This window comes from Callospermophilus lateralis, chromosome 12, assembly GCF_048772815.1.
Source record: "Callospermophilus lateralis isolate mCalLat2 chromosome 12, mCalLat2.hap1, whole genome shotgun sequence".
Classification (NCBI taxonomy): Eukaryota; Metazoa; Chordata; class Mammalia; order Rodentia; family Sciuridae; genus Callospermophilus; species Callospermophilus lateralis.
In genome coordinates, this window is record NC_135316.1 from 100,327,262 (window position 1) to 100,354,636 (window position 27,375).

A 27,375-nucleotide genomic window follows, 5' to 3' on the forward strand; every position below is an offset into this window, starting at 1 on the left:
TGGGGCCAAAGGCTGACTGACTGTATCAGTAACTGCGACACTTAAGTGGCAAGGAGGGGTTGAAGCCGCACATCTACATTGAATCCAACCCACTTTTATGTGCAGGACAAAAAAGACCTGTGCTGCTAATTTTAGAGGGTTTGACTGCTGCCGTTGTTGACTCCGTCTAACCAGTAATTGAGGTGGTGTTCACCCTTGCCTAGGTTCACCTGGTCATTCCCAGCCAGATCTGGGTCTGCAGTCAGGAAGGCAGAGATCACTCCTGTGGTGCCTGGGGTTCTGAGAGGCCTGGATCCCTGGTCTGAGGAGAACTGGTGGAGTAAGCTGAGAAGGGTTAGGCTTTGCAGGGGTATGATAATCATCCTTATGTATTTGGAAACTGTTTCATAGAAAAGAGGTCAGATTGCTTTTGTCTGTGTTCCTAACTCCAGAGAGTAGAAGGAGGACCAGCATGAGAAAGAGGCCTTTTTCCTCCAGGATTCTGTAAAACTGGTGTGTGGCCATAGCTTCTCTGTGGTGTCATTAAATCCTCATAAACTCTTCAATGCTGAGGATCTGAAGAGCATTGTTGACAAACAGAGTGAGCAACACATGAGCTGAATTCTTTGAATTTATGTTGATTCTGTAAAATAAAGCTATGGAACGAAGTGATCTCCAAGACTATTCCTTGGGGGAGTGCAGCAATTTTATGACTCTGTGGACATGACAGAGTAATCTAGAACTAGTTCATTTAAAAATTGTGGACTGAGGACTGGAATGTAGCTCAGTGCAGAGCACTTGCCTAGCACTCGTGCGGTCCCACATCCTATCGCCAGCACCACCAGAAACAAAATCATGGATTGCCAATGTTGAGAAATTTGTCAATTTTTGGAAGGTCATTCTGTTGAGACTTTTTGGCTTATAATTTTGGAAATATTTATAATTGTTAAATAAACATTGTTACATAATGAAAGCATCAACTGAAGTAGCTCCTTTAACAAAGCAGATTCATCCTTTAGTTGGTTATTGGCATAGTCAATTGTTTAAAGAAGAGGTGGTATCCTGCGATGCTGTTGAAGTTTCTCGTGAGATAATTTTCTGGGCTCACAGACCTTCTTTCTGTTGTTGAAAGTTACCAGGGTTTCTGTAGCTGTGATTGGACTATACACATTGAGTCGATGTCCCTTCTGTAGGAGAGGTGAGATGGATATTTGTGATCTATCTTCCTTCCTTCCTTCCTTCCTTCCTTCCTTCCTTCCTTCCTTCCTTCCTTCCTTTCTGTTGTAGTTGGACACAATACCTTTATTTTATTTGTTTATTTTTATGTGGTGCTGAGGATCGAACCCAGGCCCTTGCACATGCTAGGCAAGCACTCTAGCACTGAGCCACAACCCTAGCCTGACATTTGTGATCTTAACTGTTTCCTTTATATGTTCTGTTGAGTACAGTCGTGAGCACATAGTGGGCACTCAGTAAATGTTAGTGGTCTTAGTTAAAGGGATGAGGGAATTCTTTATAACCTGATTTCCTTTATATTTTTGTACCTCTGACCTCACGTGCTTAAGATCAGGCTTCTGGCACTTAGCTGTTTACCGTATGAAAAAGGTCAAATCGAACTATTGTTGCAAGGATAAAGACCAGATGTTGCCATAAAATAAGGAAAAGAGAAAAACTGGTCAGTGACTAATAACATTATGGTATTTTGTGAAGTCGTGTGTATAGAAATAGCAATGGAATTTTTTTACAAAGCAACCCACATAATCCTGATCTAATGTGTTTCTGTAGTGTGTGTACATGTGGTCTAGTATTTAGTCATCATTTAAAATTATAATGATTAATAAATTTTAAGGAATTTTGAACTTCTTCTATTGGCATATAAGTTATAAACTGTGGTCATTAAAATTCCTATCATTGTCTTCTGTTTATGTTGAAATATAACTCAAACAAGAATTCTGCTTCAGGTTGTTTAATTATAACATCCCTTTTCATGCTTAATGGCTAGATGTAAATGGAAGAACTTCTATGAATTGAGTACCTCAGGGGATGTGTCCTGTTAGGGGCGAGGGTCTAGTGCAGTTGGCTGACCACAGTGGGATTTTATTGTTACTGAGAGACCACCCAGCCATATTGAGCATGTATGTGAAACATGTACTTTCATCCCATTTAAAATGTTAAATAAGGAAAGAAACTTTTTTAAAAAATATTTTTAGTTGTGGATGGACACAACTATCTTTATTTTATTCATTTATTTCTCCTGAGGTGCTGAGGATTGAACCCTGCGCCTCACGCATGTGAGGCAAGCACTCTACCACTGAGCTACAACCCTAGCCTCAGAAAGGGACTTTTTAAAACAAAAAGCAGATTCTGCTAGATGGTTGCATTGTTTAAAGAAAAATGTATTTGTTCTGCAAGTGTCCATGGAGCACCTCTTCTGTAAGGACAGTGTCTGGTAGAGAGGATAAAGCAGCAAACGGAACAGATCTTGTGGAGCTTCCATTCCAGCTGGAGAGATGACAAACCCATGAGTTGTACAGTAGAGTACAAAGTGACGGTGCTTGGGGACAGTTGGTCAGTGAAAGAAACAGCCAGCAGGGCTAAGAGTTGTGCAGATGGTGGGGGGTCAAGGAGGGCTGCTCAGAGAAGGTGCTGTTCTTTTTTTTCATTCTTTTTTTAATGCATGAAATTAGAATGTATTTTGACATTTTACATATATGGAATACAACTTCCCATTCTTCTGGTTGTACATGATATGAAATTACATTGGTAATGTATTCATATGTAAACATATATGAACATAGGAAAGTAGATCTGATTTATTCTACTAACTTTCCTATTCCCAATACCATCCCTTCCCTTCATTCCCCTTTGTCTAATCCAAAGTATTTTTCTCTACCCACCTCCCACTTATTGTGAGTAAGCATCCACATATCAGAGAGAACATTCGACCTTTGTTTTTTTGGGATTGGCTTATTTCACTTAGCATGACAGTCTCCGGTGCCATCCAGTTGCTGGCAAATGCCAAAAATTCATTTCTATTTATGGCTGAGTAATATTCCATTATGTATACATACATTTTCTTTATCCATTCATCTGTTGAAGGGCACCTAGCCTGGTTCCCTAGTTCAGCTATTGTGAATTGAGCTGCTGTAAATATTGATGTGGCAGCATCATTATAATATGTTGATTTCAAGTCTATTGGGCATGTACCAAAGAGGGACATAACTGGGTCAAATGGTGGTTCCATTCCAAGTTTTCTTAGGAATTTCCATACTGCTTTCCAGAGTAGTTGCATCAATTTGCAGCCCCACCAGCAATATATAAGTGTTCCTTTTCTCTACATCCTCACCAACATTTATTGTTACTTGTATTCTTGATAATTGCCATTCAGTCTGGAGTGAGATGGAATCTCAGTGTAGTTTTTTTTTAATAAGAGTTTTTTTTTTTTTTTTTTTAGTTATAGATGGACATAATATCTTTATTTTATTTGTTTATTTTTATGTGGTGCCAGGGATCAAACCCAGTGTCTCACACATGCTAGGCAGGCACTCTACCCCTGAGTCACAACCCTGGCCCCTCAGTATAGTTGTAATTTGCATTTGGCCTTTTCTCTGAGGTGGGGAGCCCTTAGAGTAAATCCAGACCAGGAATGAATAACTTATACTTTTCAATAAAAGGAAAACAACTGCTAATCAAATTGTTTGGGCTTAGGATTGCACAAAACTAGTTCTTTAGTGTAATGCTTAGAACTTGCTTTGTTAATTTTTTTTTTAATCCAACAAAACCGAAGTTGACTATGTATAAAAATCTACATTAGGCACTTTGGAAATGCAAAGTTAAGTAAATTACAGTGGGGTTTTGGGGTTGTTGTTTGTTTTCAGAATTAAGCTATTGGGAGATTGTTGAGACCTCTATATAGTTCATTAAAATGTGGGCCATACAGGTGTTCAAGAGTAAGGATTATTTTGTTTTCCCCAATTTAACAAACTCCTAAGCCGCCTCAAGCCCAGTACTGATGCTGGGAGACCCAGCAGGCCTCCATCCCTTCCTGCCTGCAGCCCTGCATGCTCAGTCTGGGGAGTGTAGGCTAGGGAGGAACCCACACTGAACAGGTGGGTGTTCGCCCTGTCTGCTGTGCACTCACCTAGGCTTCCTTCCATCCCCTCCTTAGCTCACAGCTCTGAATCCAGTCTTGTCACACTGCCCATGCTAAGTGTCTCCTGCCTGGGTTTTTCTTATTCCAGCTTTTGCTACACTTTCCTACATATCTGTTGATACTGCTGCCAATTACCAGTTTTGTAGAGTGTGTGTGTGTGTGTGTGTGTGTGTGTGCATAGTAGGATTGAGAGGATGCTGGATGATTTTTATATAACATGGTCTCCATCAGAGATGAGAAAATGTACAAGAGGCCAAGATGGTCCTGTGTTTCCTAAAAATACTAGTGAGGACATTTCTTTGTAGACATGAAAATTAGTTCTTGCATTTTCTTACAGTAATGAAATGATTCTTTTTTTATTTTTATTTGTTTATTTTTTGTACTGGGGATTGAACCTAGGGATGCCTAACAACTGAGCCACATCCCCAGTCATTTTTTATATTTTATTTAGATACAAAGTCTCGCTGAGTGGCTAAGTGTCTCACTAATTTGCTGAAGCTGGCTTTGAACTCTTGATCCTCTTGCCTCAATCTCCTAAATTGCTGGGATTACAGGCATGTGCCACTGTGCCCAGCAGTAATGAAATAATAATTCTTTATACTGATGCCATTCCTTAAAAAAAAAAAAAAAAAAAAAAAGGTAAATAATGGTAGAGCAGTTAAGCCAGCTGTTTAATGAAAAATGGTTACAGAGGTGTGCCCAAACCACACTGTTCCTCTTACCCACCCAGCTGTAGTAGGAGTGTGAGTTTGCCATCCTGGAATGAGTCCTTCAAGGTCGGGACTGCTTATTGCTCAGAGATGGAGATGTAGCCCCTGTGCTGGGCATCCTGCCTTGGCATAGTCAGTGCCCAACTGAGTCACCAAAACACTGACACTGACATGGTTGGGGGGTTAGAGGGGAGAAGAAAGCTATTAATTCCAGGAAAAATCAGAGAAATTTTCTAAGACTTGAACAGTGCCATACAAGGTGAGTTTCCTAAGCAGCAAAGTGGAAAGGAGTGTTCAGGTTCAAAGAATAACGTGTGTCAGTATATAGTGAAAGGAGCATGAGGTGTCCAGGGGGAGCCGTGTGCCTGTGGCATGGGAGGGAGGGAGGGAGGGAGGAAGCATACTTTGCATGTGACTGGCCTGATGCTTGGAAGAGCAAGGAGGACAGCTGTGGGAAACTACAGTGATAAGAAAGGATTGCAGATTGAGCTGGGGCTGTGCTCAGTGGTAGAGGGCTTGCCTAGCATGTGCCAGGCCTGGGTTCAATCCCCCAGGCAGGGGTGGGGGAGTTAGGTGCAGGTCTTTGCTGTTTCATGGTAGTTAATCTTTGGATGCTGGGAGCCTGTGGAAGGAAGGGGCTTAAGCATTGGAGTAATGTGACTGGATACCTGTTTTCTAGCACAGGACCTGGAACCAAGCAGGGAAAACCTCTTGTTCTAGAAGAGTACTGTTAGCTGTGTTGAGAGATGGGTTAGAGAGAAGCAAAAGGAGAGGGACACATGTGACTTCTGAGTATGTCAAGTTGACAGTATCAAGTTGAGTTTTAGAGCCAGGGTAGGGGGCAGGCAGGCAGCATGAGTGCTTGCTCATTTTCTTAGTTGAAGCCATAGAAGGAGTTGCTTGTTCAGGGAGAGACTAGAATAAGGAAAGACTCTCATGAGAGGTGGCAGAGTGGTGTGAGAAGTCATCCCTGGGATCAGTAAGAAACACCCCTAAGATGCAAAGAGGAGAGAGTATGAGGAAGGGAGGGTGGCAGTAAGTAGCACTTGGGGCTGTGGTGACAGATCACTGGTCAAAGGCTAAGATGAAGCTTTGGGTCTGACCAGGAGGATTTCTAAAGTCCATTGCCTTTGGTTTATGTAGTCTCTTTCATTTGATTTTTAAGTCATTCATGGGAAGAAAACAGCATCCACTTTAAATTTCTCACATGCTTCACATTTAATCAACAGATGCTGATCTACTTCCTCAAGGGGGTTTGGGAAATGTCAATGGGATAGGACAATTAAGTTTTCATAAAGTGTTGTTTATAACTGCAAATTATTTCATATATGGTCTGTGTTTGAAAACCAACTTGTGCATTTAAGACCTTGCTTTTAGACTGAGATCAGTTATAAGCAGTGTTACTTCAAATATCCATCTACCATTGGTATTTTAAATTCAACTTTATACTATAGTGATTTTTCTCTGTTTGTTTGCATAGCTTGGCACCTGTGTTTGCTCTGTTTGTACCATTTTACTGCTCCATACCAAGAGTCCAAGTGGCACAAATTCTGGGCCCGTTGTCCATCACAAACAAGACATTGATTTATATATTGGGACTACAGGTACAGTATGCATTTTATGTTCACATTTCTTTAACCAAATCTTTTTTTTTTTTTTTGTCTTTTTTTTTCTCATTTGATCTCCTTGAAAACAATGGTTGTTTTTTTTTTTTTTTTCCCATAAGTTTGGCTTCATGATCTGTATCAAATGTTCAAAGGAAGTGTTACAGAACAAGAACATCAAGGTGTAGAAGGTACTAGAATACTTTCATAGCCTTTAGAAATCTGATAAGAGCTTTCACTGTAATTTGTATCAGTGGAAAATATTTTCATTTAATTGTTACAATTATGTGTAAATGCTCTTTTAAAAAATCATAGTTTGAAGTGGAAATACATGAGAACAGTGGAAAGTGGAAAAATCAATGTCAAAATTAGTTTATTGAATACAGCATCACAAAGAAAGCTCTGAAGAAGAAACCCAAAATGCTTTACCAACCTGAGATTTGATGTTTTCAAGAAGCATTAGCAATGTTATTACTTCTGTGTTTGTGCTCCTACGATGATATTTTCATCATTTGCTAAATGGTTTTCTTTGAAGATTGTTGGAGTACTTACTGTCTGACTTAGAAACCTGAGCTTAAATGAGTCCTTACTAATACTCAGTGAATACCAATTGCTCCCTGCTGGGTTCCAGTCACTACACTGGAACACATAGGATTTTCAGTGTTCTGTTCTTTGTCATTATTTTTACTCCCATGACTTTTGATGTCAAGCTTTTTCCTGCAGCTTCCTGTGGCACCATGTGTAGCTTGGCCTTTTGATCCACTAGTAAACACTCAGGCATTCCTTATCCCGCACATATCAAACCGGATACTAGTGTCACTGTAAAATGCCCTTCTCCCTCCCATTTTAACCTTTAGCATTTCCTCCAGCTCCTCTAGTCTGTTATCATGCATTATCAATGGCCCGTCAGGGGCGGGTGTTTCCTTACAACTTTTACAACCGTTTCTCATGAAATATGTTATTCTTCATCTCTCAGCCCCCACAAACTCCCCCTTAGCCTTCCTAATATGTATGTAACCAAATAGCTCGTTTTTGCAGTTTATTCTTAACAGCTAGTATTTGCTGTAGCAGGTTTGATTTTTTTTTTTTTCTTCCCTTAAATTATTGTGACAGAGGCAGTATGAAATGGCAGAAAAACACCCAGGACCTGGCCCCTGGTTCTGGTATGTCCCTCACTGACTCTGAGACTTGGGTCAAGTCATGCCCCCCTGATCCTCATTTTGACCTAAGTTCCTTCCAACTCTAAAGCTAGAATCATTGAGGATGAAAAACATTATTTCCTCAATTATGGGGTAGAAATTCCATGTGGCATTATGGAAGGTCTTTGGGGATGAGTGAACTTTGGCTTAGTGATGGGGTCTGTTGACTATTTGCTTTGTCACTTATTTTTACTGAGCCCCCATTTGCCCATTTGCCTACCTGCAAAATGAAGATGATAATGCCTATATTACAAGATTATTTTAAGGATTAAATATCATAGCATTAGTGTTACTGTGTATCTGAAAAGATAAAAATAGCTAAGTCAGTGGTTCTTATTATTAATTAGTAATTTATCTCTATAGCTAACCCCATTCATTGCTTTTTCTGACATTATAAATGTATTGTTATACTGTTTTGTTTTGTTTTACAAAAAGCAAAATAAGTAAAATATTTCTCAGAGAGAGGGGCTCTGGTTGCATAACCTCCATCACAAGAGCCTCTGTGTTTAGTGCTGTTTCAGCAGTTACATGGCCTGCAGTGAAAGTAACTGCTTAAAAATGACACGGTGAATCCCACCATCACGTACATCCACAAGAGTGGATCCTTACTGGAATAAGATATATTCCATGCTTGTATAGTTATATTTAAAATGGATTCTACTGTCATGTTTAACTAAAAAGAACCAATAAATAAAAATCAGAAAGTAACCTCTTAACCCTGATCGAAAGCAAAATATAGATGCAGCTACCACAGTTTATTCAAAGTAGTATAAATTCCTAATATTGTCATAGTGTTTTCAATAACTTTGTGAGGTCGAAGTGGATATCAGAAGGAGTGGAGGTGCCTCACTGCTTCTTTTTACGGTCTAGTCTTTGGCATGGATGGCATCAGGGTTCTTCTTGCATCTCCAGCAGCAGTTGCCCATCTTGCATCAAGGGTGGCTGAAGTCGCCATCCTCTTCTTGCCCCACTTCTCTCTGGGCCTCTGCATGTTTTTGTGACATTCACTCTCCCCACCACAGCTACATGAAGCCAGGGACATTTCTTTAATGGATGAATGAATGGCTGTAATCTTTACCAGAAGAGCCAAAATGCTTATGAAGGGACATTATATATCAGATGGCTTGAGAGCCAGCCCTGTGGTGCCTACCCTGTGCTGGGAGCTGTGGAGGATGGGGTGAAATACAAGATGAGATACTTGTCCTCCAGGAACCCAGAGGCTAGGAAAACTCACTCCCGAACCTGTCAAAACCCAAGCAACACAGTTGGCACCAAACACACAGTAGGAAGGGGAGCTTGAGAGGATCCAAAGGAAACCAGCTTTGACTGGCAGGATGTTGGACTCCTTCTACTTATATCTGAGCAGGTTGGCAAGCACAGGGCTGTGGAGCTTGCCTATCTGCATACACCCAACTCCACCATTGATAGCTGTCTAACAGGGGTACAAGTCACACAGACACTCAATTTTCTCACCAGTAGAATCAAGTTCATAGAGCTTCCTCATCAAGTGATATGGAAGATTCGCTGAGTTCAGAATGTGGGAAACCTTGCGAGAAATGCCCAGCTTGTAGAAAGTGATAGTTAACTTATTATCCTTTTTCTTTTTAGAGGAGAATGACAGCAAAATATTTGTCTGCATAATTCTTGACCTTGTTATTATCAAAGTTATTTACGTGGAGGAAGCCTCCATGCCAGATCAGAGATTAAATTAGAAGTGGCAGCTGATATTCCTTCCTGGGTGGCCTGCACCAGAACACAGCCCACCAGGCTCCTCTCCCTGTCCTTCGGCCTCTTACCCTTCGTGTCCTCTGCTCTGAGTGTCCTCATGAAGTGTGTGGAACTCCAAAGTTCGCATCTAACAGTTGGCAGTGAATACAGCTGCCCTGCTCCAGTGCCCTGCTTCTTCCTCAAAGATCAGAAGTCTTAACCCCTAGTCCAAGCTTCTAAAGTACACACTAGACCACAAACCATTTCTTTCTTCCAGGGACGCTTTGAGATGCTTTGATTTGTTTGGTGTTTTTTTTGTTTTTGTTTATTTTACCCTGAGCACAACTCTAAAATATAATTTAGAAAGCAAAGGTAGAGATTTCTTGAGACTTAATAATAATAATTAACAATGGTATTATAAGTTTATTCTTCCTTAGATGAACTAGAATAGGAACAATACTATTTGGTACAGACCTCTAAGCTGTCAAAATTCTTCCCGTCTAAATTTAGAGAAACAATAATAAAAAGTTACAATGAGAAAGTTAGGTTAACAGTTGTCATAAGTCACTAGCAATAAGCATGGATGATGACTACCTATGTTTACATTGTTGATTCTAATAATATAATTAATACCCATTTGTAAATGGTAATATACTTGAATTTCACTTGTATTTCTTTGCATGGGAGTGGGCCAGGTTCAAGTAATATTCTCAGCATTGAAGATCTTAAAAAAATAACCTTATTATTAAACAAAATTTATGTTTATTTTCTATTTGCCTATATATTTGATAGCAAGTATAATTAGTATTGTAAATGGTCATGATTATGTAAAAATAAGTATGCTGTTACTGGCAGTTGAATTTCATTTTTAGTTGCCTTTTTTTTCTTTTGTAGCTTTTCACCTCTGGTTCCTACATCTGGATTGTAGCCATAAGTGGACTTGTAAGTTTGATTTCCCCCTCCCTGCAATTCCCCCTGCCTTCTGGGAAAACAACAACAACAAAAAAAAAAACAAAAAAACAAAAAAAAACGAGTAAAAGCGTGATGCTGAACTTGTGGGCAACACTGACTTGTTCCTGACATTCTCTCAGCCCTGTCAGATCTGGCTCAGTGCTACTTCATTAGTGACTAAAAAGGGCCAGTTACTTGGAAAATTGAGACGAAGGGAGCCAGTTGGTCTGAGTTTTCAAAGTAACTTGATGTTTTAGCTAAATTGTTTTCATCAGTGTTGGTTTTATATCACATTCATAGTTTAATTCATGGTAAAAAAAAATGACAGAAAATGAAGATGTTGGACCTATTAAAAATAAGGAGAACTGTTGTGCTTGTTTTATAAAGAGACTGTTACATGAGGGAAGAAAGTAAGACCAACCAGCAAGTCAGGTGGGTTGGAACTGACAGAAGACTCATCAGGTCTGTGGCCAGAGAAGGGGAGGAAGGGAGTGAGCCGGAGGATTTGGGTCCTCCTCCTGTGGCTGGAATTTCCATCTCTGTCCCATACCCGTGGGACTTGGTTATATTTTATTTAGAGGGTATTTTAAAAGAAATTTAGACCATGAAGTTGAGTTTTATTCTTCCATCACTTGAATATGAACCCTCAAATTTATGAAAATAGTTTTATAACTAGTGTATATGGAGTATAGTTTTAATTTCTTTCTTGGAAAAAAATGAGAAAAATATAGAATAGATTCATATGAACATGTGAAACATCAGAGAAAAAAGACTTCGATATAACTGCAGCCCTCTGCAGACCCTTTACATAAATCACTACTTTTGGTCCTTGTTTCCCAAGTGACTGACCTGTGTTTGGGGCCAATGTACCAACCATCCTTTCAGCCTGCTCACCTCACTCCTCACTTTCAGCTCTGTTGTTCCTCCTCTCTGTTCATTATTTTCATCTAGAACTTGATTGTTCATTCCCCTCAGCTGATGTGCTTCTGCCAATCAAAGTCACTGGTTTTCTTCTCCCTAAATATTTTCTCATTTACCCAGGACCCCATTGAGAAGCCTTCAAACCATACAAGCAATCTGGCATTCATTTTCCCCCCAGTAGTAGGGATTGAATCCAGGGGTGCTCTACCACTGAGTTACATCCCCAGCCATTTATTTATTTATTTATTTATTTATTTTCATTTTGAAGTAGAGCCTGGCTAGTTCCCCATCTGGTCTTGAACTTGTGATCTGCCTGTTTCAGCCTGCTAAGTAGCTGGGATTATAAGCGTGTGCCACCCTTCCTGACCCATCTGTTGTTCTTAAGAGTTGTGGCTTTGGAACATCCTGGGGTTAGACTGATTCTTAGGGCACACTTGCCAGGCTCTCTCCGGTCTAAGTTCATCACCACTTGAACTGCCATCTTGATTGACAGTAATAAGAGCTGCATGAAGATGTACAGTTTCTTCCATACTACAATTTGTCTTAGTCTTTTACGGTTTTTTTCATTAAGCATTAAAAGAATTTCAAACTATTTTATTGTATGCTGTTTCATTGTATTCATTTATTATAGATTCATTTACTCTGAATATCCATTCCTTTCTTTAATAACTCATTATGTGACTCATTTGTTTTAAAACATTCCATTTTCTTTCCTCATTCTGTTTTTAGACAGCTGATTTTAAATTAAGTGCTTGCTGTCACCTCAGAAAGTTTCGTTTTGTGACATTTGATGCTCTAGAATTGGAGGTTGCACTTTTCATCTCTTTGTAGTCTTTTTAGAATCTAAAATATGCATGTTGTGGTCACAGTCTTTCCAGCAGACCTCTTGACAGGTAATAAGATGCCTGTTTTAACTTTTTAAAAGGAATCAGATTAATGAATTTTTAATACAGAATGCCTATTGCACTATGTTTGGAATTCCAGGATGATTTGGCATTTTAGAGAATCTCACTAATAATAAATACCTCTGAGCTAATTTAATTTTTGTTTCTTATAGTAATTGACTCAACCGAAGTTATTAACCTCCTACTATGATCACAAATCCAATAAGTTTTCTTATTATCCTTGTTCTTATTACCCTTTATTACTATTCCACCATAATTAGATGATTCTAGCCACATTTATTTGAAATGATTGATAATAATGATAATCATAGCTGGTTTCCCTTCATGCTGTACCATAAATATTGGTGCTTGTTTTACACTTTATGAATTTTTTTTCTGACTTTACCTAGAAAATCCACATTTTTGTTAGGAAATATTTTATATAACACAGTATGCTGTTTATAAAGGAGGATCTGAAAATTGTCATGAGTGTCTGGTTCGCACAGCACTGACTGCAGAGTCCCTGTGTGCCATAACCAAGCCACAGTGTGCCTGTTCCAGATGCTGATTGCTCAACACAACACAAGTTCTCTTCCCATGCAGATCAACTGACTTCCCTTTTTTTTTTTTTTTTTTGGTTTTTATGATAAATAAGATACTAAAAAAAAAAAAAGAAATTCATACTACCAAAAAAATATACATATTTGGGGAATTGTTACAAAACCTGTTGATGAAATTTCACCTTTTAGCATTGAAACTGATAGTTCACCTAGCAATTCTTGTGTTTTTTAAGAGAAAGAGCTTTTTAAAAAAGAAAGATGTGTATAAAACAAGTCATCTGTAATCTTCTGTCATAGAAACCAAAAAATGTACTCGTGTTTTCCTGGAAAGTTGCCAACTTTGAATTGAATTTATTTTATTTAGCTAGTTATCAGTTTATTTCTTTGGGCTAGCCTAGTTTTTATCTTTCCTTATATCATTTATTCTTTTATGATTATAGATGTCTCTGTATGTACACACATGTGTCATATAACATCTCAGTGGTTAGATAAAATACAGACAGTGTAGGAGTGTGAGTAGGAGCCTCTTTCTGTCCTCACTGATGTCACAGAAAAGTGTGAAGCCTAAGTTATTTTCCTGGGTTGGAGAAAAATCGTTTTTAGCTCTCAAGGAGCAGTAAGACTGCAGTTTGCCTGGGATGGTTGTCACTCTTCGGTTCCATTTTGTAATCCCTTGGGGAGGCCACCTGCTACTCCGAAAAGGTGAGGAGTATTCAGTTGTGTTTCATGAGTACTTTGAGATTATTCACACGCATCATTGTTTTTGTGTGCCTTGTCCCTCCTTTGACAGTTCTTATTTTTTTTTATAAATTTTTTATACCTTTATTGTATTTATTGATTTTTATGTGGTGCTGAGGATCAAACCCAGGGCCTTGCACGTGCTAGGCGAGCGCTCTACCGCTGAGCCACAACCCCAGCCCCAACGGTTTTTATTTTTAATACTAACATTTAATATTTTAATTAACAGTTTTCATGAAAGATTACAAATTTTTTTTTGGAAGGCTTGGTTGTAATAGTCCAGTGAAATATCACAGTCTATGCCAGGGCTTCAGATATTTTAGGAAACCTCCTGCTTCCATCGTTTCACCACCATTGCATTCAGTTGTTCTTCTGAATGTCTTTGGTGGAAGACTTTCAAAAACTGAAACCACTTTATGTATTCATAATTCTACTAGTTTTGTTACACATTTATACTTTTTTTCCCTTAAAAAAAGCTTTGCTTACTTATTAAACTTTGAATTCTTTTTGTGGTTCTACTGGAGAGCCTTAAAGACATCAATGGCCCAGCACTTCTTCATTTTCCGAGGTTTTATGAATCATAGTAATGAGTCATTACCACTGGGATGTGCCCTGATTCTCAAAAGCTGAGGTCTTGCACCTGATCTGATTCTTATGTGATTCAAATAGAAAGGGGCTGCTTTTGCAATTTTTCTTTTTTTTTACAATTCACATATTTATCATCGTTTGGTCCTCTTCCAAGCTGCTTAAGAGCAAGTTACTAGACGGACCAATACTTCTCAGTCTCAGGATTCTGTGCCTCAGTGTGTCCCTACTCTGTACCCACAGTCATTGCTGCCTGTGTTGTGCTTCTGTCCAGTACCCCAGACTTTGACTAATCTTGTGATCAAGCAGTGTTCATGTGGAAAGAAAAAAAAAAAAAACTTCCACACAATAATAAGATTAGAAATGTAGATTGACATAGATTATTTAGAACTATGAGTGTGGTTTGAGTTTGATTGTTTTCTGTAGGCAGTGAGCATCTTGAAAGTGTTTTAGACGCACTTGAGGTGATGCGAGATTGCAGCAACCTCACCGGGTTGTGAATAGGGGAAGGGAAGAGGAGTAGTCTGGAAGGAGTCAAGAGGGCTTTTTGAGCTGATTTGCCTTTGTCTCAGTTGAAAGACAAAAAATAAAAACACTTTAACTGACAAAAATAAATAAAAATAAATAAATTAAAAAAAAAATAAAAATGGAAATAGCAGCATGTAGCATGGTAATGTTAGCTTCCTTTGGAATAAGTTTGGGGCCCATGCTGCTTCTCGGTGGTGATAATGGCATTTGGGTCCTCTGCCTTCTCCTGCCTGTGTATGTCTTTCTCTTTATACTTCCTTTTCTTCCTGTTTATCCTCATTTCTCTTAGATTTCTTCTCCAGATCCAACTAAACAAGGGTTTGGGGTAAGTCATCTGCTGCTCAAGGCCTTCGGTTAAATTTAAGGATTTAGGTTGCTGTTTGGTAGTTAACTGGAAATGAAGATGGGGGCTGTGGGAGCAGTCAGGAGGTTGCTGGGTTTATGAAGTGCTGTGTGCAGAGTGGACAGTGACAGCAGCCCCTTAGGAAGCCTCCACCCTTCCGTGGCTGAAGTAGCGGTTGGGATCCCAGCCAAGTAGTGTGCTGGTGGGTCCCTGATCCCTCACACACAGGCTCACACTGGTTTAAGGCGACTCACTCTTGCTCTCTCCCTCCTCCTCCATCCTCACCTCAGGCTGCCTGGACCACCAGAAGAAAGCCCCCATACTCTGCTTTGGCAACCACAGCCCAGTCCAGGGCTGGCAGGTGATATCCCACTAGACAGGCCTTACACAGGGAGGCAGAAACTAGTGGAAATGTAGTTTTAAAATGCTCTAAGCAGGATAAATGAAATGCCAGTATCTTGTTGAAGCTAGAGAACAGAGGTACCTTATAAACTACACTATTAATGTTTATTTCTGCAGTTTATCTTTTACTTACAACCAAAGTACATCCTCCTTAAGGACCCTGTCCAGATTTGGCCTCCTCATCAGCTCTCACCCCGTGTGCCCCACACTCCAACAGTGTGGGTGTTCACTCTTCCCAAATGGCACAGCCTAGCTCAGGGTTCTTTTACAAACACATGACACTTACTATACACCAGGCACTTGTGGAAAATTCTATTATTTGTTCATATGTTTCTGTTTGTTCACACATATGTGTTTAACATTTTTTTAGCCCCTGTCTTCTGGGCCCCTCCCTACAGGCACCTGATGCCCTCTTGACGTCAGACTTTGTTCTGTGTCATACAGAAAAGAAGTGATGAGAGCTTTGTCCTCTCAGAGGCCTTAAGAGCCATTGTGTGGTTCCACCATTGCCTGTTCCCTTTACCATGAGAAAAGCGTGGGCCAGAGAGGGGCTGATCCTGGTGACCCCAAAATGACAACAAATAAGTCTTTGTCATAAGCTGCTGGGATTTGGAATGCTTCATTTCCACAGTATAACCTAGCAAAAGCTGCCTAATAGTTCTTTTCTAAGCACTTTATAAATATGGTCTTAATGAGTTCTCATAAAAATCGGATGAAGTTAAGTGCAGTGGCATATGCCATATCCCAGCAACTCAGGAGGCTGAGGCAGGAGAGTTGCAAGTTGGAGGTCAGCCTGGGCAATTAAGAGAGATCCTGTTTCAAAATAAAAAATAAAAGGGGTTGGGGATGTAGCTCAGTGGTAGAGTGTCCCTGGGTTCAATCCTTGGTACCAAAAAATAAATTAAAAAAAAAAAAAAAGCAAACTTGATAAAGTAGGAATATTTGTTTTATAGGTGAAAAAGCTGAGGTACAAAGAAATTTAATTTCCCAAACACACTAGCTGATTAGTAGAGACTGGGTCAAGTTCAGACAGTATAGCTTTAGTCTTTATGTTCTTAAAAAATAGATTTGTATAATCTCGTGGAGTTTTTTTCCAACTGAATTTCTTCTTCTCCCCACATATCCCCTTTCTAGCAAAATCTTATTCAAGTCCTGACCTACTCCTTTCCTGAGTCAGCCCTGTCATTTGTGTTTGTGCATGTGTTCCTAGGGATTGAACCAGGGTCACTCAGCCACTAAACTATATCCTCAGCCCTTTTTCTGAATTTTGAGGTAGATTCTCACTAAGTTGTCAGGCTGGCCTCAAACTTGAAATCCTCTTGCCTCAGCCTCCCAAATAGCTGGCTTGTGCCACACCCACCTTCATATATACATACATACACATACATATACACATATAGGTATATGTATATATTCATAAATGTAGTGCAAATACTTAACGAGGTCTACCCTTTCAACAAGCTTTTTTTTTTTGTTTTGTTTTAAGTTTAAAATACATCATAGCTAAGTGTGGTGTTGCACATCAATAACCCCAGCTACTTGTCAGGCCACTGCAGGAAGATCACAAATTTGAGTCTAACCTGGGAAATTTAGTGAGACCCTGCCTCAAAATGAAAACAGTAAAAAGAGCTGGGGATGTAACTCAGTGGAAGAGAACTTCCCTAACATTGTGGGGCCCAAGTTCGATTCCCAGTACTGCTAAATTAATTAAGAGTGTGTATGTGTGTGTGTGTGTAGTTGGTAAATGCAGAGTGTTTTACACTAGCTCTCTAGAGCTTGTTCATTTTACATAACTGAAATTTTATGCCTGTTGATTAGCAATTCCCCTTTCCCTGTACTCCTCAACCCCAGCCATTGGCAGCCACCATTCCACCCCCTGATTCTGTGAATTGGACCGACCTAGATTCCTCAGGTAAACCATGCAGTATTTGTCTGTCTTGGGCTGGTTTGTTTCACGTAGCATGAGATCCTCACCATTCATTTATATTGTTGCTTGTTGCAGTTTCCTTTTTTTTTTTTTTTTTTTTAAAGCTGAATGGTACTTGATGGTATACATATACCACATCTTGTTTATTCACTCATCCGGCAGTGCACACCTAGACTGTCTCCATGTCTCAGCTGTTGTGGGTAATGCTGCAGTGAACCTGGGAGTGCACCAGTCTTTTCCAGCCCTAATATGTCACCAGAAGTGGGATTGCTGTGTTATACAGTAATTCTATTTTAGGATCCTCTGTACCATTTTTCATAGCGGCTGCCTCAGTTGCATCTGCACTGAAAAGTGCACAAGGGTTCCCATTGTCCCACTCCTCCCAACACCTTTCTTTTATTTTATTGTGTTTATAATAAGCATCTTGACAAGTATGAGATGGTATTTTCTTTTGGTTTTGGTTTGCATTTTCCTGATGATAAATGATGTTGAGTGTTGTTCTTTGAAACTGATAGCTATTTATGTCTTTATTGGAAAAATGCCTTTTTTGTTTGTTTGTTTTTACTTTTGAGTTGTAGGAGAGTCTTCTTTCAACTTAGTAATCATAAATTATTTTTTATAATTCCCAGTCCCTAGCATAATGTCTACCATTTGGTATATATTCTATAAAAATGTTGAGTTTTAAAATTTTCATATTATCAAAAGAGTAGTAAATTCTGTGCTAGAAAATGCTGTAATGCTATGTGTTAGGATGCTTTCAACCTTGCTGCCTTCTGAGTTCTCAGCATGCTGTCTGCATTGCTGGAGTAGTACAGGGACTTATAGATGATGTTGCTGAGGTTCAAGTTGCACAACTGATGGGCTGTAGCAGAGGCCAGTGTTGTGTCCTGAACCACCGAGTCCAGTGCCCTCCACTGCACACCTTGAGGCTCTCATCCAGGTCTGATCCACCCAAGGAGGCTTACACTCAAAGCTCTCTGTTCTTCCCTTCAGCACACCACAAGATGAGTCCCTGTTGATCATCAGTGAAGACAGCATTCTGGAGGGTGGTCTTGTTTGTGAAGGTTTAAAGTGTCCAAGCAATGAACAACATAATAAACAACTTGCTGTAGCCTTCCTTATGAATTCTGTGGGATGACCAGTCCCAAGAAGATGTTGTCTCATTGACAGCCTGTTTTCCTTGACATAAAGAATCTAGCCTGGGACTGGGGTTGATAGAGCGCTTGCCTCACATGCATGAGCCCTGGCTTTAATCCTCAGCACCACATATAAATAAACAAATAAAATAAAGGTATTGTGTAAAAAAAAAAAAAAAAAAAAAGAATCTGGCCTATGGTTATGCTTTCTCTTCAAAGAGATCAGGGTATTTAACTGTCCTCTCCCTATGCTGGGTTAAGTACCCAACCTTCAACTAAGTCATTGACTTGCGTTTCTCACATTGTCCTGTATAAGAATCTGAAGTAAAGAATGGCTGAGAGAAAATTTAAAGGATAATTTTTAAAGTATCAGGCTAATTTAGTGGTGCTGCTTGTTACAGAAAAAAAGCAGTGAGGGTACAGAGGTTGCCACCAAGTACCCTGCTTTCCCACGGTGAGATTCGCAGCACAGAGCGTTTTTCCCATGGGGTCAGACATTGTCCTCTTAAAAGATTTGAAATCTCGAATCAATTTTGATTATCTCTTAAAATATGTGTGTGTGTGTGTGTGTGTGTGTGTGTGTGTTTTAATAGAAGACTCTGGTGTTCCTTCCTCTTTGAGACTGACTGTTGATATTTCTCTTCTATCTTGATGACAGCCTCTGAAAAAGGACTATGGTAATATCAAAACATTATTTTTAATTTATTGTTTTTTTTTTTATAAATGTGGCTTAATTAACACATTTGTAACTTACATTAATTGATGTTGTCAGGTGGGGACATTTTCAAGGTATCAGAGTTTTTTTATTTGTTAAAATATTTTTATTTTGCAAAAAAACCCATCTCTTATAAAACTTAAAAAGATTGTATTTCTGTAAATATCTAGATCTTCATATTCACTTATTTTGAAAAACTCTTTTTCTCTTTGTTTATTAAGATGTTACATACAATAGAATTTTCGAGGTTTTTGTTTTTGATTTTGGTACCAGGGATTGAACCCAGGGTGCTTAACTACCGAGCCATATCCCTGGCCCTTTTGTCATATAATTTTGCCTTTTCTAGATATTTGTGCCTTTAGAATTATATAGTAGGAAATCTTTTACATTTTGCTTCTTTCACTTAACATATTTGTTTACATATTTTTGTTTTGTTGTTTTTGGGGGGGGATTGTTTGTTTATTTGTTTTTGAAACTGGATCTTGCTCTGCTGCCCAAACTGGCCTCCAATTTATGTGCTCAAGTGATCCTCCCACTTCAGTCTCCTGAGTAGCTGAGACTACAGGTGTAGCACCTCACCCCTCCAACACGCTTTTTGAGATTTGTTTATTTTATTAACATTCATATTTTAGTATTCATTTCTTGTTATTTTAAGTTTAATTAAGTTTAATTAACTGTGCCACAGTTTGTTTATCCATTCACCAATTGATCAACATCTGGTTGCTTCCAGGTTTGGATTATCATGTAGAATTCTGCCACGCACATTACTGTATCTGGGTGGGTGTACATATATTTTCACTTCCCTTTTGAGATTTTTGGCTCATCTGGTAAGTGAATATTCAACAATAAGAGGTTCTACCATATTATGTACAAAGTGGCTATACCATTTTACATTTCTACCCTCAATGCAGGAGAGTTCCAACTGTTCCACATCCTCAGCAACACTCGGTATTCTCAGTCATTTTATCTTTAACTATTCTAGTAGATGTGTAGTGGTATTTTATGGTTTTAATTTGCATATCTCTAGTGATGATAAGGATCTTCCATGTGCTTATTTTATCTACTTTGGAAGTGTCTTTTCAAATCTTTTGCCCATTTTTTTCCATTGGATTATTTATCATTTTATAGTTAAATGAAAACTTTCTGTATTATGAATTATGCACTTTCTTGGACATGTTTTCTAAAAAAATCTATCCCAATCTGTAGCTTGCCTATTTTTGTAACTGTGTCTTTGAAGGAACAAAATTTTGAAATGCTCACTGATTCATTGTTAGCAATTATTTTTAAGTTTCTGCTTTTGATGTCATACTTAAGAAATTTTTACAAATCTAAAAGATTTTCTCCTACATTTTATTATAGAATTTAGTAGTTTGGGGTGTTTATTTAAGTCTCTGATAAAGTTTGAGTGTAATACTTGGGAGGTAAGAGTTCAGATTTATATTTTACACATAGATATCTAGTTGTCCGTCATTATTTGCTGTATTCTCAAGTTTGCATTACCAAGGAACCTTTGTGAAAACTCAGTTGACTAATGTAGGTGTATTTCTTGACTCTTTTCCATCCTAGTGATTTAATATGTCTATCTTTACCCCAATACCATACTGCATGGCTTTAGTGGCTTTATGATCTGTCTTGTGATATCAAGCAACATAGATCTTCCAACCTTTTTATTCTTTTTCAAAACTGGTGTACCTGTCTTAAGAATGTTGGCTGTTTATATGCACTTTAAAAATAAACTTGTAAAAATAAATTAATTAAATAAAATAAACTTGTAACTTCTTCAAAAAAGGAAAAAAACAAGTGAGTTTTGCTTGGGTTTACATTGAAACTATAGTTCAACTTGGAAAGAATTGACATAGTGATGGTTTTAAAATATGTCCACAAATTCTTTTACACTCCAAAAGGTGAATCTTATTTCCCCCTCCCTCACACTATAGACTATACTTGGTGACCCACCTATAATTTGATAGAATGTGGCAAAAATGATGAGAGAGACTACCAAGAGGGGGTCACAACAGACACAGCTGCTTTTGTCTTGATTTCTCTTGGATCACTTTCTCTTGAGGAAGCCAGCAGCCATAATATGAAGACACTAAAGTTGCCTATGGTCATGTCCACATGGCCAGGAACTGTGGCCTCCTGCCACCAGTCAGCACTAACTTGCCAGGTATGTTTTTGAACCATCTTAGAAGCTCATCACCCAGACCCAGCTAAGTCTTCAGATGAATACAAACAGGCTGACACCTTGACTTCAGCTTCATGAGAGACCTTGAGCCATAACCACCCAACTAAGCTACTCCACTATTCCTCCCACAGAAATACTGCTTTAAGTCTGAGCTTCAAGTAAGGTATTATTCAATATCAATAGCTTATACAACCATTTTAATAATGTTGTCTTCTAATCCATGAACATGGAATGCCTCCTTCTTGCAATTCTTGAATTTTCAATGTATAGACCTTGCACATCTTTCATTAAATGTATTCCTAATTCTGATTTTTATACTATTATAGTTATTTTTATAGTTTTCCCCCAACTATTAGTTGTTAGTTGTATAGAAATGTAGTTGACTTATTTATTGCTTTTATGTTCTGCGACTTTGCTTAAATTCATTTACTATTTCTGTGTGTAACTTTACTGTGAATTCTTAGGGTTTTCTACATGCATGATTATGTCATCAAGAAATAAGTTTTATTTATATGCTTTACTTCTTCCTTTCCAATCTGTGTCTTTTGTTTTTCTTGTTTTACTACACTAGCTAGCTAAGACCTCTAGTACAGTGCTAAATAAAAGTGATGAGTGGACATCCTTGCCTTGTTCCTGGCCTTAGATTGAAAGCATTGTATTTTTCACCATTGAGTTTATATCTATAAATCTTCAGATCTTTCTAGTTCTTCACATTCACATTTGGTTTATTTTTAGTCCAATGTAAGAAACAAGTTTCGACATAAGCCCGTTTCCCCTTAACTTTTCACTAGGTATATCCACTGGACCAAGTTCTGGTGTTTTGACCAGTAAGCTGGTAGACTTTCTGGAAAGGCTTCTCTAAAGTAGCCTTCATACTTTTTTTTTTTGTTCCTTAGTTTCTTCCCACTCCCTGAAGTGCAATTAAAATGGTTGAAGTTTTTTTTTTAACATGAGGGAGAAATAAAACTCTATTGTATTTAAGGCACTGTTGTTTGAGATTTTTCTGTTTTGTGCAGCTAACCTAGTCCTCCTGAGGCATGATTTGCCAAAAAAAGGAAAGTTAAAGCAGATAAGACAGTTTATTAGAAATGAATAACCTATAACCAGGCTAATTCTGTCTGCATGCCAATTCAGAATCTCAACAACCAGAGGATGTCCAGTGTTTTAATTGGATGCCTCAAAATCTTCCCTAACATGAAAGAGCTAGGGCAGCTATACAGAGTTCAGTCAGAATCACTTTTGCACTTGAAGAAAAAAACAGCAAGACTCAAAATAACTGCTAAAGCCACATGGTTCTTTGTGTCATGAAAAGAACGATCTTTTCAAAATTAATCACAAATGGCAGAAATAACTTAGGGCATCCCTAATTTGCATACACATTCTTTGGGTGATAAATTAAGGACTTTCCAGAGTTCCCTCTTTCTTTTAGTGTTGTCAGTACAGAAGAAGGACACAAAGTCTGCTTGCTGAGGCCCAGGCAAAAGGGGACATTTGTTCCTGTCATATGCAGAAGCAATGTCATTCCCCAAGGAAAGGAGCCCCTTGGGTTTAGGTGTTTGTACCATTAGATGGAAGGTTTTTTGAATGTGGGAACTGTGGTCCACAGGACTCCAGCTGTGCAGCTTGCCTAGTAGATTTTGTTCAGACACATCTGGCTGGAGAAAGAGCAGCACCTGGTAGTGTCACTGCCAGGTCACGGCTTCTCACCTTTGCCTGCGGTTGTTTCAGGCTTACATTAAACAGGACCAGAGGACGCTTGAGGGTGAGACTCTGTAAATAAGAGCATTTATGTTTTCATCCAGCAAATTCAATTCTTAATTTGCCCATGAGCATTATTTCATTGTTCCCTTTCTAAAGGCTTAATAATCTTGTTACCCGTAGTGGCTTAAAAGAAAATGATTTCCTGTGTTTTGCATTGGTGCTTAGACTTAGGAGGGAATAGCACATGCGGTACTCTTCCCTTCAGCCCTGAGCCTAGTCTCAGTCTTTGGCTAACACTTTCAGTGGGATGGGGGCCAGAATGTTCTCTAATTTCCTGATCTCTGTGTCCCTTTTCCTAACCAGAGTTCTGATTCTTGCACCTGAGTGCTAAGAGTCCAGCTCTAGTTGGCCTTTCCAGATAGTCATCCCTTTTGCCTTATCTGTTCATCTGTTCCTCCTTCCCTATTAAATAGGCAACCCTTCATTTGACCTTTGGAGGGCTTCTCATGTCCCTGGGTAGTTTCCAGGATTAGGGTTTTGTTTTGGTTTTTTCATTGGTTGGTTTTTTGTTTGTTTTGGTTTTTAGTTGTATTGGGGGGCGGGGGGGTAGTACCGAATCTAAGGCCTTGTCTGTGCTAGGCAAGCAGTTTACCACAGAGCTTTGCCTCCAGCCCATGGTCTGTTTTTAAAGCCTATTTTTTGACAAGCTGTGTGGCTTTCAAGGAAACAATCTCATTCATCAGTCTCAATACAAGAAGGATTTGAGAGATAATGAAAATTAGTTTTAAAAGTAATGTGTAAATATAAGGTAGCAATAATAATGTGATACTCTAAAAGCTTTTCATAGAGACTAGATCAAACTTTGATGCAGTTATTCTTACCCCATCATGTATTGGAAAGGGGTGGTGTGATTATCAAATGTTTACAGGAAACTAAACTTTTAAGCTCTACGAATTTTAATCCTTTGTGAATATTCAAAACGTTTTAAAGTAGTGCTTTGTTTGCTTGACAACTCAAGGTCATGCTGATATGCAGAGCAGGGACAGGTGGCCCTTCTCTCCTGCACACTGCTCCTGCACACGTGATTACCTGTGGCTCCACATCACTGTTTTATCACTGGGCATATAGTGGAGATTGGTCAGCTTACAGAAGTGGAATCGAAGTGCATGCAGTCTTTTATTTCTGGCTTCTTTCACCCAACATGATATTTTTACAGTTTAAACTTAAATATTGTATATAAATTTGAGGATTGGCATTTACATTTCAATACAACACCCTGTTAAGATTTTGTTTTGAAATATATTTTAGTCGTATATTCTTGGCGAAAATTGGAATCTTTTATATATTTTTTTATTTATATATGATAGCAGAATACATTACAGTTCTTATTATACAAATAGAGTACAATTTTTCATATCTCTAGTTGTATACACAGTACATTCATATGAAAATTGGAATCTTAATTCTGCAACTTCCCATTCATGGATGGTGGTATCTTTACTTATGTTTCTCAAATTATCCCTTATTACATACTTTTTAAGTTCGCTCTATCAAGGCCTCATGTAATTGTTATTTATTTATTCCTAGCATCTTTTAGCTTTTTTCCCTCCTAGGCAGTATGTGTTTCATCTCTGGTTGCTTTTAAGGATTTCTTTTTATCTTACTAGAAGTCAATTTCATTTTGTTATACGTCTGGGACTCTTATATTTTAAATCTGAGGATGTATGTTCCTTATCAATTCTGGAAAACTCTCAGCTATCATCTCTTTAAATGTAGTCCCACTCTGCCTGGGTTCCTCTCGTCTGTGGGCGCACACTGATGTGCTCTCTGCCTGCCTTGCCTGCTCAGACCCTCTTGGGTTCCTGCCCCACAGAGGGAGGGCAGAAATGAGGCTTGCTGGCTGTGGGAGGAAGTGAGTGCTTTTCACAGGCTCAGCCTTGAGCCCGCGTTCAGGGTACCCGTTCCGTGCCCAGTGATTTGTATGTGTGCAGTGTGCTTTCCGTTTTGTTGAGTGTGGTTCAGGATAACAGATACAGAGTTTGTTTCTATTTTTATTTTCTTTGTTTTGTATTATTTTTGAGAGGAGGAGCTTGGAAATTATTGAAACCAAAAGCCCCCCACCATTCACTCTTCAATCCACTCTCCGCTTTTGCTCCTGCCACTGCTCCAGCGTGTTCCCGTGAGGTCATCAGAGGCCTCTGTGGGCACAACCACTTCTCTCTGTCTTACTTAACTGTCAGCTGCGTTAAATGCAGCCAGCTATTCCCCTCTTGACACATGCTTTCTGGCCTCACTGGTATAAAACTCTTCTAGTTTCTCTTCTTTCCCTGGCAGCCTCTTCACAGATTTGTGTACTGACATCTTCTATTTCATCTATCCATCCATCTACAAAATGTGAGTGTACTCCTAAATTCATTCCTTAGCACTGTCCTTCTATTAAAAACTCCCTCCCCATACTATGTCATGTGGTCTCATTGGTTTAATATGTGATATCCAAAGATTTCCAAATTCCTATCTCTGCCTTGTTCCTTAAGTTTCAATCTGTATATCCAGCTGCCCACTTCATAGCTTCACTAAAATGCTCCCATGTTCAATCCTGCATAGTGTTTGCTGTTCGTCTACCTAGAAGTAGTCTTCTCTTAATTCTTCAAGTAACTAACACCCCATCATCTGCTCAGGTATCATTCCTTTAAGGGCTTCCCTCACCACCCAAACTAAAGTACATCCCTGCTCCAAGTCACTGTGTCCTTCATAGAACTCAGGTGAGACTTGCTTACTGTCTTTTCTCCATACTGATCACTATTGTTCTATAAGAACAGGACTGTGTCTGTCTAACCTCAGCACCATTCCCAGCATAGGAGCTCAGCGAGCCCTTGCCTGCTTAGCTTAAATGACATTAATAAGACATTAAAGTGCACTGTTGTGAAGGCAGACAGTTACTGTGTGCTTTTATTTGGTATGAAAATTACATATAAGAGGATGTGAGGGGAAAGGGGGAAAAAAACAAGAGGAAGAAATGAATTACAGTAGATAGGGTAGAGGGAGAAGATGGGAGGGGAGGGGGTATAGGAAGGGGATAGGAAAAGGCAGCAAAATACAACAGACACTAGTATGGCAGTATGTATAAACGTGGATGTGTAACCAATGTGATACTGCAATCTGTACCCGTGGCAAAAATGGGAGTTCATAACCCACTTGAATCAAATGTATGAAATATGATATGTCAAAGAGCATTGTAATGTTTTGAACAATCAATTAAAAAATTCAGAAGATTAAAGATGTTTTTTAAACAAAGGAATAACCATAGTTGTTTTTACCTAGAAAACCACAGTCTTGAGACTTTTCATTCCATCTAAATGACCTTCAAAATTTAAAATAGGTTTGTTGTAAAAAGAGCCATCATATATTGCTAAGTAATATTGATGAGGAATCAAGCATCTAGAAAAATCAGTACTTGACAAATTGATTAAAACACTATATAAATAAAAGCCAAAGTTTCAGATTGTCCTTATATTTTCTGATGAATGACTGGGTCAGCTGATGGATCACCAGAGTTGTCTTCTACTGGTATCTTTTTCTCTGATGGCCATCTGCCAATATGGGTAACCATAGTTAGTAGAGTATGAAATTGTTTTGATAATCAAATTTATGGCTTTTTAAAAAATTAAGACTTTTTAAAAAATTGATTTTTAGTTTGAATACTTTGAATACTAAATGGCTAGGGTTTTACTATCTCCTAATTTAATAAAAACAACTTTGTTTTACCAAGTAAATTAAATTTTTGTTAGTTTGTATTACTTAGTATTCTGCAATATAGTAGGGGTTTTGCTCATCACCTAACACTGCTAAAACTGAGAAAAATGCCATCTGAAATGTTTTACAGTTATAATTTCTATCTTAAATATATTCTTTAAAATGTGATTACATTTCAACAATCCAGCTGGACTTCTTTCTTTTAGATCTCGGGTCTATGCTATGACCGCAAAATGTTGCAAGTTCACCAGGTACTCTGCATCCCCAGCTGGGTGGCACAGTTCTTCTCTTGGACACTTGAACCCATCTTCTCATCTTCAGAACCCACCAGTGAGGCCAGAGTTGGGATGGGAGCCACAGTGGACATCCAGAGGCAGCAAAGAATGGAGCAGCTTGATCGGCAGCTGATGCTCTCCCAGTTTGCACAAGTAAGGCGGCAGAGACAGCAGCAGGTAATTAATGGCATAAATACTCCAAGAGCAAACTCTCCCCTTTGATCATTATGTGAAAGCAACTTCATTTTATTCCTATGTTTTGTGGGTTTGACATGTTTCCAAATAGAATATTGGTCCTGATAGTGGTTATTCTTGGTTTTGTTTTGTTTTGTTAAGGTAAAAAAAAAAAAAAAAAAAAATTGGAGCTGAGTGATTGGTCAAACTGGACATTCTTTTCCACTTATATTAGATAGTCACCG

General features: G+C 38.7%; 1 protein-coding gene across 1 annotated transcript in view; it reads left to right on the plus strand.

The window, feature by feature from the left end:
* Ubac2 (UBA domain containing 2) overlaps positions 1 to 27,375 on the plus strand; it is a 157,405-nt gene that overhangs the window by 92,143 nt on the left and 37,887 nt on the right. The window contains exons 5-7 of the mRNA XM_076872130.1: positions 6,323 to 6,446; positions 10,247 to 10,294; positions 26,888 to 27,133. Of these exons, the coding sequence (XP_076728245.1) occupies positions 6,323 to 6,446; positions 10,247 to 10,294; positions 26,888 to 27,133 (418 nt within the window). The remainder of the gene's footprint in view (positions 1 to 6,322; positions 6,447 to 10,246; positions 10,295 to 26,887; positions 27,134 to 27,375) is intronic.